This window comes from Zerene cesonia, chromosome 17 (assembly GCF_012273895.1).
Source record: "Zerene cesonia ecotype Mississippi chromosome 17, Zerene_cesonia_1.1, whole genome shotgun sequence".
In the NCBI taxonomy this organism is placed as follows: domain Eukaryota; kingdom Metazoa; phylum Arthropoda; class Insecta; order Lepidoptera; family Pieridae; genus Zerene; species Zerene cesonia.
This window is the reverse complement of record NC_052118.1, coordinates 8,505,478-8,519,300: the sequence shown is the minus strand read 5'-3', so window position 1 is coordinate 8,519,300 and position 13,823 is coordinate 8,505,478. Positions and strand designations below refer to the sequence as shown.

Sequence of the window (13,823 nt, the reverse complement as noted above, 5' to 3'; positions counted from 1 at the left end):
AACAAAACGCTTTTAGCTGATTACAGGTCAACTTTGTTTTGCGACACTGAGTTAAGTCTCGTATTCATTAGGGGTTAAACGTACTGGAAAATGGGTTTCGTCGATAACGTTGGAGGAAGTTATGTGTGCAGGGCCCTTTTGGGGCGCCGATAAGCATATATTTGTCTGAAGGATTTGTGATATGGTCCGTTTCTGCTTTGGCTTTCCGTCTGTGTCAATCTTAGTAATAAATACGAAAAATGGTGATATTCGAGAATAAATTATAATACACCACTCTGCGTTCGAGAATGTACCAGAAAGCTATTTTTAAACATTCAAGAACGCGGAAACCAAAAAATATTAAAATCGTATATTATTTTACTGCATTACTTTATTATTTACATATATAGAAAATATACAAGTATTAATGTTTTGATAGATCAAGGACATCATCAAGAGCAGTGTTTAAAGTGAATAATGCAATAAATGTTGTGAACGTGTCATACGTAATTTGACAGATAAAAAATGGAATGTACGAATTATACAATCTGCGACAATACAACTGCACTTCGCACCATCCATCTGTGTCAGATTTGGCGGCAAAAAATCGAGAACTTTGACAGAAATAACATATAAAGTGACATTTGCACCCTAGTGAATTTGAGGTTTTACTTTGATTTATGTATGGTACAATGTTTTTATTATAACAGGAAAAGTTGGTTTTATACGAGTATCGTATATAAAACTGGATAAATAATGAAGAATTTGAGGAGGATATGTCTGAGGATTTAAAAATTCTTTAGTTTTTTTAATAAATATTTCACTACATAAGTTCAATCGAATAGGGCAAATTTCAAACGATCCGTGTATGAATGTAAAAACAGGTAAATGAATATAGTATGGATTAGTATATACGTTAGGTAGCTGCTTTTCATTCGGATACTACGGATAAATGAAGCCTCGAAGCCTCGGACACAATAAATAGCTCTGGATTGTATCTATACCTATAAATGAATAAAATCGAAGTGTCTAAGTAAACTGAAAAAATGCAACAGCTATTTACGGATCAAATTTTTTCCATTCTAAAAATTCCTTAAACTTAAAAAGCCCTATATTTAAGAATGTTTAAACAACAATAGAATTACAACGAGTTGAATTTTTTTTCTCGATGTGTGTCACTAAATTACCTAAAGGAAGTCATTAAGTTAACAGTGTTAGCAATGTTTAACTTTAGAAAGTGAATTAAGATTTCGCTTAAAAGTATAATCTTCGGCGCGTTCAAGGTCGCTTGTCAGTGATTCTATAAATTGCTCTGAATATGATGTATAACTTTTTTATAACTTTACACAACATTATTAAATCATCTTTTAATGAATAAACAAGACATAATAATAGTAATAATAACAAGAAACTGAACGTCTTCAAATTTGTATGAACGGGAACGTACGGGACGCAACAGTTTTCGAATAAAAAAACATCAAAATCGGTTTACCTAGTCGAAAGTTCTCACGTAACAAACCCAATAAATACAGTCGAATTGAGTACCTTCCTTTTTCTTTTTTTGGTTGACAAATCCTATCGACAATGTTGGAGAAGTACATATTCCATATTATCTACGTCCTAGATAGGATGTGCATCCGAAAAGCCGAATGTCATTGAGTATCATTGAACCTCGTGACGTCACAGCTGGTGAAATGATTGTAGGCGGTGAATGCAAAATGCGATGACATTGGCGTGATCTGAATTAAGAGCTCGGGGATATCTACTTGGAATTTGATTAGAACTGTGATTAAGCCGGCTCCGTTACTACCACTATTTATTCAGCTAAAGAAACTTCTAGAACTCTCTCATTAAGACGCCATGGCAACGTTACTGGCCGATTCCAAGAAGTTAATATTGAAACGTAACGAACTCACTTGGTGACGGTTTGGCAGCGTCGCCAATTTGGGCATTTTCATACTAACTGCTTGGACACGAAGATGGCGACGTCGCCATGGCGTCTTAGTGAAGCAAAATCAATCGAATAAAAAAAAAAGGTATATAAGTTCGCTGATAAACAAATGAAAAATTAAAATGTCGTGTACATAATTCATATATATGAATTGCAACACCCTCAGATTATAAAACAAAAGGTTTTTAATAATCTAAGGCAAGACCTATATAAGTTTCACCAGTTAAACTATCATAAATATATCACCAGGTAAACCGTCATATATTTTCTTTATTTATTATAAGATAGCAGGTACCTAACAGCAATTCTATCATCAAATTATTTGATATTAAGATTTGCCAATGAAAGGGTACCTCAATAATGGTTCTAATGTAATCCTCACATCCTTACTAATATCACAGTTAACCTAATTCTATTATTAGAATGCCAAATGCCAATGTCCTTCTTTCCCAGCGCAACGGAGTGATTTTATTTTTTCCCATGGGTACCTACTTTATTATACAGCGCGGGCAAAGCCACGGGCGGAGAACTAGTAAGGTATATATCTTTTTTAAATAATATTATATCTCACACACGTTTCTTGAGACAAACTTTTTTTCCAATTTTATATCCGACAGATAGGTCAGGTAGATCGAGTTTATGTTATTAATAAAATTACGAATTTGTTATGTTATCCGACTAGACAATTGCCAGTAATCAAAAATACGATGACATTTAAAAGAGTAAATTAAATCTTAGTTTGTATCTAATTATAAAGATTTTGCAGCTTGAGGGGATCCTCAATGGCTAATTGTGGGTTGTAATCGCTTTCGTCATGGTGACCCTTACGGGGTACGCGGCCACGGGTTAATTAATAAGCGCTAGATAAAATTGCTGTAATTAATACATTTTCCTAAATCATTTTTGTTTTTAATTAATTACTTGTAGCACTGATACCAGAGTGCCACTTAATTATTACTTCCTTTGATATAACGTGGGCTTTTTAAGTAAGTACAGTGACACAAGGGATTTTATAATTATAGAATAAATTAGATTTTTAATATGAATGAAGTTGAAAATCGTGTTGAAATCGCTGATAAAAATGAATACGTAGGTTTTATGTTATTCATATGGTAAAAATAATGTTGCAAAAAGTCATCAAATTTGCATCTTATTCAGTATTATGGACTACTCGCGCGTGGTGGAAAAGTGGACAAACGACACCTTCGTTTCGTCAAAGGAAACAATCCGAGGCTTTTCTTCTTGCTTCAAATTTCCCATTCCCGCGAGCCTCCTATTTCTGGGTAGTTAAAAATATAACAAACCTAAAGTAACCCATCCCCTAACCAAACTAATTAATTTTCATTCCGAATTCTCGGCATATTATGTAATATGCCTCGGCATATTACAAAATGTAGAACGTTTGTAAACGGCATCATAATATTTTTCTATTTGCGACTAATATATACATACTCTTTCTATCCTTTTTCCTTTTTTGGTCTCAAACTATTGCTGTAGCAATTTTTATTCAAATCGGTTGATGAAGAATAGACCCCTCACTATCTGTCTGTCTGGTAAATATCCGAACCTTATACCCACCATATTACAAAGCGATAAAATTATTCTTTCATGAGACTTATTTCTCAACTTCACTATTAATTATTTCAATATGCTTCAAGAATTTCGTTAACTTTATTCTCAAATGAACTCTTACGATTATGAGCAGTTAATAATTGTCGATCTACCTAAATAAATGAGTGTTAGTTATTTGTAAAAGAAACTGGGAGAGCATCAAGTCTTTTAGAATGGGAGCTTGGAGGTCATTGCTCACAAAACCGTGTTGCATTAGAGAATAACTGGCAGTTAATAGACTGGACATAGGATACCTACAATTATGGCCGATTTGTGATAATATGATAGAATTAGGCAAAATAACAACGTTTGATTTAATTTATTGCCAACATTATATATAATCTACCTATTATATAGGATTTAAAGGGGAAGTTTAAAAATGCACTTAACTTACGGTCTCTTTTATTAACTTCACCTGTATGTTTGTTTAAACCCCTTAGGTAACCGACACTTTACTTGATTTTGATCCATATTTAGATATGGATCAAAATCAAGTGCATTAGTGCAAATCAATATTTTCATGAGTTTGTTTTATTTCCTTATGCAAAAGCAGTCGATTCTATCATTAAAGCCTTTTTTTTAACCATATTTATTGTTAAATAGCAAGTCAGTTATATGACAATTAAATGGCGAGATACGTGATTACGTTGTTGTTGTAATAAAAATAAAAAAAACTTTATCGGCTCCTACCTTTAGATAGGATAGAATATAATTAAAATTCATTTCATATATTTCAGATACTGGTAATTATTTTGGAATGATTTTTTATTTAAAAAGTAAATAAACTAATTTAATCTTCACTGAACATAAGGAATGAATAATATAAATTATTGTTTTATTTTACTACCTTGAAATATAGGGAAAAAATATTATATTATTTATTAGATTAACAAAATAAAGATATTTTATATACCGTGTGTCAAGGTAACTTATATTAATTAACGCTAAGAGTGTTAGAATTACAATTATATATTAAATCTTATACATCCTATATAAAATGTGTGATGTATTAAACACAGAATGCATTCAATTAATTGAAATTATATGGTTAACTAGAGGTCCGCCCTAGCTTCTCCCGTGGTACATATTTAGCTTATAGCCTTCCTCAATAAATTGTTTATCTTATACTGAAAGAATTTTCAAATCGGACCAGTAGTTCCCGAGATAAGTGCGTTCAAACAAACAAAGGAATAAGCTCTTTAGCTTTATAATATTAGTATAGATAAGAAAAGTATATGGTTTTGGGTGTTGATGGGACATGAACTTATTTTAAATATAATTATTTTGTTATAATAAAAGTCTACATGACTATTACAATTTTATTTCTTTTTATGCCAGGGATGGTTTGATTCTATGTTTATTAGCATTATTATCTACTCAATTACTTCAAATATAAGAGATATAAAAGGTTGAGTCATCACCCACACTCGATAAAACGCTCAATGATAAATTGTATACCATTTAAAATATTTCTACTATAGCGAATGTGAGAAGCACACCTACAAATAGGGTCACAGATGATGATAAAATTAGATGATTTTTACGGTGAGTAGGGTTGTTAAAGCTTTTCATTAAGCCATATATTTAATGAAAATTAAAAGATCCTTTTATTGTTATTAAGTTAGTATATTATACGTTAACCGTATGATATAGTAGCATTGTACAGAAATTTCGTAATCAAGATATACACGTCGGAATAGGTTATACCTACCATTATATATTTTGTATGCATTTTTAGTTTCGGTATTGCAATATTCTATGTGACTGAAACAAGCTTTTCACTCACTATTTTTTACTTCAATATTTATTGTAATATTAGCTTCAGGCTGTAGACATGATACGAGGATTCTATAAAGTGCTGTGATATAATTGTGATAAACTAAAGGATTTTGTTAAAAGCATTATTGAGGGCATAGAAAAAAAAGCCAGTGGGATTTAGGCTACGAGGTTGGTGGATGAAGGCTGGTTAAGTGTACGGCTATTATACATATACCATTGCCATTATACAATTGGGTGGCAACCCTAGCTTAAGGTTAAGTATGTAACCAGTCCTTGGGGATGAGTTTTATAAATAGATAACCTGTTGGGATATAAACTGGAATATATTTCCAGCTCTTGGTAATTGGTAGGTTTTATAGGAACGTGTATATGAGAACAATTTCACTCATTTCACTACGATTTTATGTAGGCTTATAGACAAATCATAAATAACGTTACGACGATAACGTTTTGCGGCCAGTCTTAATAAAAATTGAAAACTGTTTATGTAGTTGGATATGTTCTGTTGAAGGTATTTTCAAGTTTCGGAAATTATCTAAAATGCAGATGGACGGATATATTAAATATCCGTCCATCTCATCATCAGCATTATTGTGTTATTTTGTCGTATATGATTTGGTCAGCTCAATAAAAAACCTTTTTTAATTAAATACATAAATTTAAATATGCCTTTAAATTTATGTATTTAATTACAGTTTATTAACTTTATGCATGCGGTTCTTTCCTATGCAGGTATACTCAATTGTTTTGTGAAAAAATTTAGTATTTTATTTTCAACAAAGTTGATTGATTTTGTTAAAAGGTAAATAAATTGCGCTGTTTAATCCGCATGGTTTAAGGAAAATCGTCATTTATTTAGGTTTTTTGATGATTTAGCCTCGAACATTCTTAAAGCTAGACACGTACTCACATACAGACAAGCGTAGAATTTTAAATGGGTCGTTTTTTATTGCAGCTGTCCCTTTTTATCTCGTTACAAAATAGACCTGCAGATGAGTTCGAGATAATTGAAAATCGATGGGGCTTAAAGGGATGAGTGAAATACGATGCTGACATTATGCATTGCATTAGCGATTCGTTGTTCTTTATTGTCTTTGTAATAATAGTTATAATATTATTTCTTATTTATCCATTCACTTAGGAAGTCTGGAAGAGAGCGCTGATAAGCAAATCAAATTCTTTATAAATCTTATTCAATTTTTTTAATATTGTGAGGTATATAAATAAAATATCATTATCGTCGTCATCGTTTGATAATGACAAGCCAGATTCCAGCGTTTTATTCATATCAAAAGTGGCTTTAAACATTTTATTAAATTATTCTTCCGATTAGCTGTTGTTGCGTTTAGTAGTAACAAAAATTTACCCATCCATACATGATAAATACTTTCTGTATTTATTACAATATAATATAGGATATAAAATTAATACGTACTGTGCGATTTAAATAAGAATAGGAAGGTCAATGACATTTGAAGGATGCGATTTACTTAGAAATCCCTTTGTCATTTTAATAATAGCCCATTTTATTTTAACACTCTTATATCAAAATTTAATTTAACTTAAAATATGAAATATAATTTTTTATCTCTTTTTAAACTTTACCTCCAGTTGCCTGGAAGATGTCGCTTCTTAGCGATAAGGCCGCCTTTTTGTACTGCTTTTACTTTGTGTGTATCCATTTTATTTTATTTTGTTTTATGTGTGTGCAATAAAGTATTTATTAATATTATTATTAAGTTGTTACTGTAAGAGTTGTGTACTAATCGTAACACTGCTTTCAAGCAAGTATGAATAAAATTATCCAATATAGAGATTGTTAAGGAAATTTTCATACAAATTAATTTGATTCCATGACCGAGTAACACAGATTTTTAAAAGGAAAATATTGCGAAATATATTTTTTTGTAAAGTACAGGCAAATTAGCTTCTTAAGTAAGATCAGCATACTGCCATCCAGACTAAGTTATTTTAATCTCTAGTTCTGCAGTCCTGTTAGTCTCAAGTATGTTCTCTACCTGGAATTGAACCCAGGACTTCTTAAGATTGCCTTAACTACTCCACTATAGGTGGGGTACATAACAAACCGGACGCGACTATGAAAATGTAAAATAACTAATAAATAAAATTATAATATATCATATCATGTTTGCATTAAATTCTATTCTGATAAATATCAATTCTATTTCGGTGATTCTTGTTGGAAAACAAGTTTTTTTTTTCATATTGCAAATGCGATATGAAGTTTACGGTTTCATTTGGATATACGTCGTATTATATTATATGTGAAGGAATTAATTGGTTCCGTATTTTGCATGTTGCAGTTCGCGAAGCGCAGTTGGCACGTACGAGATTCATAAAATAATAATGTTAAAAAATATGGTATTAGATCAAAATGTTTTTGCAAATTTACAGTTCTTATAAGATATGCCATTTAGAATTTCCTATTCATAAGAGTTACATTAGCGAGAGCGATAGTGAATGATCAATGTTTTTTCCACAAAATGGATAAATTCTTAACATATATTATGGAATTATATTCTTAACATATATACATTACTCTTTTGTCTCTCAGGGTCGGGATGAAAAAGATTATTCTCTTATCATATTAACTAGATTAAACGTGACTTTGGACTTTAAATGAAAAGAGAACTTGGATATAGAAATGACATAGAATGCAGGTTTTACATTAACAAAATCTTAACTAATAATAGAATAATATAAGGTGAAGATTTTGTTTGTTTGGAAGCGCTTATCTCAGGAAGTACTGGACGAGTTTTAAAAATATTTTTACATGTTATAGAATAAATACATATTAGATATATAAGTTATAAATAATGCGTTACATTGTTATGGATTACAATTTTTACTTTTAAATACGACGTCAGCATTACCCGGGTAAAACCTATGTGCTAAACCTGACTATAATCTATCTCTAAACCAAATATCACACTGATACGATAAGCTGTTTTCGAAAGAGTAATAATCATCCATACATCAATCCTAACAAACATCTATACATACAAATATACATCCATACATCCTTCGTTAAATTAACTACTAATCCTTACTTAAATTACTAACTACCACACTACTACTATCATTAAAATAGACTCTCGCAATCAAGATCAAAGAAATAACTTATGTCACATCTGTATATGGTAGTAAAAACTATTTCCCGGTATTATACTTACTATTTGCGATAGTTCACACATTGTTATATAATTTAATTTTCGCGTACACATAATGTGTGATGATGATTAAATTAATTTACCTGTCACGTAATGTACGGTGATCGAGATATTTTCTTTTGAATTACTTTTTACGCATTTAATTGACGATATGAATTGATTCTTATTGATTTCTTATTGCAAATTCCTTCATATTCACTATATGCTATAACAAATAAAGAACCTAAAATGTATGTACTTAAAAACATTTTAATAAAATTTCTTATATTACCTACTTTCTTTTAAATTGTAAATTTTTTTTTGTATTAACAATACTGTAATATTACTTCTTATAAAGTATGAATAAATAAATACTATTGTAAATTAAGTACAGCTGAATATTTTGTGTGATTGAGCGCTAATCTCTTGAGTGACTGGACACATTCGAAAAAAAGCAATTATTTATCCTTGGATATGTATATACATAAGTCCTATAGGCTATATAATGCACCAACAGGTTTTATGGTGTACTTGGTATATTCTTCAGTATGTTTTAAATTTTGCGCTTGACTTCTATTGTTTCTTTAATTTTCAATTATTGGGAATATTTATATTTCAATGCATAAAAAATAACTTATTACCTATATAAAAGCGAAATAATACCATTAAATAATATGTAGTTCCTACGAAAAATTTCATTAAATTAATACTTTTTGTAAAAAATTCTATTATTTTACTATTCCATAGCCTAGTTTCACGATTTATGCTTGCCCATTGAAATATTTTGTGTAGATTGCCTATTGCCTAACTTCGAAATATGATCAGTCGGTATGTAGGCATTTTTTTAAATAAGCAGTTTTAAAAAAAAAAACATGAACAATTTTCGTGAATATGAATTATTTAAACTGTAAAATCTACATACGTAAATCGGTTTGTATCGCAAAAACTTGCGGCATTAACGCTTAAAAATATCTTAAAAACAAATATGTCATCGAAATTTCTTCTGCTTCCGTATTAAAGTTCCTTAACCACATTGGGAACCGGTAGATAGTCGAAATAGATTCATAAAGTCAACTTGACTTTTTTATGTAAAACCAGTTTTTAACTTATCTGTATAAATTCATTATTTTTTTCATATAAAACCTTTTCTTAGGCCACTTTTTAATATAAATAATAAAGATGTAATAATAAAGATGTGGTAGATAAGTATTTAGATTTTTCTAAGACGAGAATGTCTAAACTTTTAACTCTATATATATTGGGTCATTTATATAAGTAATTGAATTAGTTTATTTTTCTTAAATTAAAATTATTATAATATTAAATATATGATATTAGCTGTAACATTTGCGTTAAGAAATAAAGTCTAATTGTCAATTATAATTGATTGCAAAATTCTATGATCAGCAATATATTATAATAACAAAACACATATTATGAAATTGTTTAGGGACAGTTTAATTATTAGGTATATTATACCATTTATCGTATCGAATATTATACCATTCTAGAAGGTTTTTAAAAACTTTTATTATTATTATATACCTAACAAATTTTCTTTCAAGTTTTGTTTGAAAAACTTCTTTCCTAATTTTATTATGAATAATCTACATTAATCATACTTTAAACAGTTTTGGATATTGTATGAAAATAGTAACTTTTAAACATTTTTCTCAGAGTTGATAAATTTTGTTCTACTTTTTACATTTAGGAAATGTCAATATATTTTATTAGGTATGTTTATTTTGATATTTTGAGAGATATTATATCATGTCTATAAGAATAAATGATTACGGCTGAAATGGAGATAGGAATTGGAAAAAGTAATTGTCTATTATTTTTCTATATCCTTTTAACGGAAAGTTTTTCATTTAATAGGATCATGTTGTTCGTGAAATATATTTATGATTAAATAAATATATAAGTACCTTGTCGTTCGTCATTTACATTTCGTGGAATATGTCATTATATTACGTTTTTATATCGGTTAATATTTTTTTTCATTAGTGCAATTAGTATTTTATGCGATATCGCAAGCTGCGAAATATTTCTTGATGAGACGTGATAGAGGAATAATAAAGTTGTATAATTTTAAATAAGTTAATAAACAAGTTAAATAGAGCATAATATTTACTTTTGAGTGCCCACAGCTCCAAGCGGTCCAAGGCGTCCAAAAACATTTGCCCATCTCGGCGGCACTGCTCGCTCGTCCCGTTCATAGGCACCACAACTTTCGGGAACCTCCCCCACAACCCCAATAGATCCACCCTCGCACTGTCATCGTAACTTTCATTTCGCGCCCCCAACTTTTGTATCGTACCGTTGAATATGCTATCGGATAGTATGTTGCGATCGGATAAAGTGAGTTCTATACACTCGCGGGCGAATGCGCACGCGCATAGTAAGAGGAGCACGCTGGCGCGCGCCGTCATGTTGTCAGGTACAATGGCTGCTGGTTCGACAGCTCTCGGCTTAAGCGTTACTGCGGTGTGTATCAATGCTTTACCCTTTGACAATGACACCTATCGGATGGACAATAGCTTGGGTAACGTTTGAGTAATCGCCGCGATCATTGTTCAGATCAACCCGACCCTTATTTGAATATGTAAGATTTAAGTATTGTTTGTTTTATTTACAATATTCAGATTGGACAGATTTGAATTGATTAGCCTTGGAGTTCTTTTTTTATTGGTAAGTCTTTGCGGTGATTAATTAAATAAATGCAAATAATTTGCGGTATCGCATGTTATTTTCATTTCGTTTAGTTTATTTAATTTATTATATTTATACGTAAAGAAAATCAATCAGTGAAACAGATGAATATCACCTGCCCCATACCCCACTAGGGGACACGGGACTTCACTATATATTTAATTTATTATATTAACTACGTAATTCTGTACGTGTCCCATTATCTATATAAAAAAATAAATCTAAAAAAAGGAATTTGGAACAATCCAACATCACTTTCGAATTTAAATAATGTTTAGGACATTATATTAACTGAACTGTAACATAATACAGTCAAGGCCATTGTCTAGACTGGATATATTGGAGTGCGATTAGACACGGACTGTATAAGAATGTCTTATTTAACCTTATCAAATATAATCAACTCTTTAGGGGTTCAGTAAAGGACACGAGTATCGGTTGTTGTGAAGTCCCATCCCCTGTGGGGTATGGAGCAAATGTTATATATATTTTGTTTCACTAATCGATTTTCTTCAAGTACAAGTAGGTGATGAAGCTCCTGTATCCAATGAAATGAAATTTCTCATTTATAAAGCATTTCAATGCTATAAAACTAAAAATTAAATTTAACAAAGGCCGCGTCCCATCGATACAATATTGTAATCATTGAAATAATGTTTCGTATTGGTTGTGATGGTTCTTAATCATCTCAATAGATGGCGTGGGGTGCCCCTTAGGCACATGAAACCGAAAGAGTAGAAGAAATTCGATTACTGTGGCAGGACCACGGGTGGCCGAGAGCTAGGCGTTGCTACGGTTGGGCAAGAAACGCAGGTTCGAATCCTGCCTCGTGATCAAATTTTTTCTATTCTTTCAAAATTTCTCATTTATAAAGCATTTCAATGCTATAAAACTAAAAATTAAATAAATTATGTTTAAATATGTTATCATAGATAATTTGTTAGTTAGAATCGAACCTAAAGCTATCCTCGTTTCTCAGAACGACTGTACTAGGGAGGGGTATAAACTGTAATTTGTAATTTCTTATAATTAGTGTCTTTAATCTGTCTTTAATATTACTAGTAAAAGTTTAAAACAAGCTATCTTGCTGATATATCTTCATGCATGTAGACCACTAGTTTTCCGCCCGTGGCTCTGTCCATGGAGCCAAAGGACAAGACAGCATCGGGTTTTACCCGAATAGTGCCCGTTCCCGCGGGATTACCGTAATAAAAACTATCCTATGTTTTTATCTTTGTGTCAAAACTTCATCCGAATTCATACAGTGGTTTAGGCGAGAAAAATACACGGAAAGACAGACAAAGTTACTATCGCATTTATAATATCAGTAGGAATTTATTAATTATCTTTAGTTGTAGTTACACCAAATTGTACTGAATTGTACTGGGCCTAAAAGCAGTGGTTGCTCAGTGGTGAGAACCTCGGACAAAAATCGATAAGTCGGGGTTCGAGACCGGGTGGGCGTGCAGGAAATAAATTGATTTTTCAATTTATCTGCACATGTGGATACCACCACCACTGCTTAAAACGGAGAAGAAAAACATCATGAGGAAACCGGCATGTCCAAGAATCAAAATTTCGACGACATGTGACACCTGCCAACCCTTACTTGGCCAGCTTGGTGGATTATGGCCTGAACCCTCATAAGAGGCTCGTGTCCTAGCAGTGGGAACATATATGGTCTGATGATGATGATGATGATGTATATAATGGGCCATCTTTGGCTTTAAGGTAGGTATAAAAAAATATCCATTCATATTAAAAGATGACCAGAAAGAACGATAAATCTAGTTAATATAAGAGATAACCTTATTCATAAACAAACATCCGAAATACACCACTAAAATAGCTCTGTGATGTAAATATTTTCTGGAAACTACTATAAAACGAGAAAAAAACAACGTAGGTATTTAATAAACAATGTATCGTTCTTTTGTATTGTAATTTATGATGGTTATTAGCATTCAATATTTTGAGATACATCTATATTTATATGCAGTAAGTCGTCGTCTTTTACATATTTTAAAGTGTTCCCACATCCCACATATATTATATCTTTTATAGTACAATACACATTTGTATAATTGAATCTGTTATATTGTAAATTTTTATGTGGGAGTCCAGCACGCTTCGGCACGAATTGGGCCAGCTCGCACCGGGGAATTACCACACCCCCACAGCAGTTTGGCGTGATATAGCAGCAATTGAATGCTGTGTTTCGCGTAATGAGAAGTGCCGAAGGGGCGTATCTTTTTCCTTATATTTCCAAGTTGATTCCTTAATTTCCGTCTTCAATCCATTCCTTATTCCTTACCTTTATTAAGCGAGCAACACATGTGCAGACGTGAACCAGCGGCAAGAGATCGTAAAAACATACATATGTGTCTGAATCTGACATTGATTCTGTAAAACTAATTAGTGAGTGATATAACAATTTTCAAGAAATATAAATCCACATAATATATTGAAAAACAAAGGATTCGCTGGGAATTGAGAACTTTATATTGTCCTGAATATTGGTTACATAATAAATAATGAAATAAACTGAAACTTGTAGTATAAATACATCTGTAATGTATCTTTTTCGTTTCAATTTTTAGTACCTATATAATGTAAAAAAC

The 13,823-nt window shown here is 31.3% G+C and overlaps 1 protein-coding gene across 1 annotated transcript in view; it reads right to left on the bottom strand.

The window, feature by feature from the left end:
• Positions 1-10,978, bottom strand: part of LOC119833521 (nose resistant to fluoxetine protein 6) — a 32,800-nt gene extending 21,822 nt beyond the window's left edge. Inside the window, exon 1 of the mRNA XM_038357570.1 lies at positions 10,625-10,978. Within this exon, the coding sequence (XP_038213498.1) occupies positions 10,625-10,922 (298 nt within the window). The 5' untranslated portion in view covers positions 10,923-10,978. The remainder of the gene's footprint in view (positions 1-10,624) is intronic.
• Between the last annotated feature and the right edge of the window lie 2,845 nt (positions 10,979-13,823).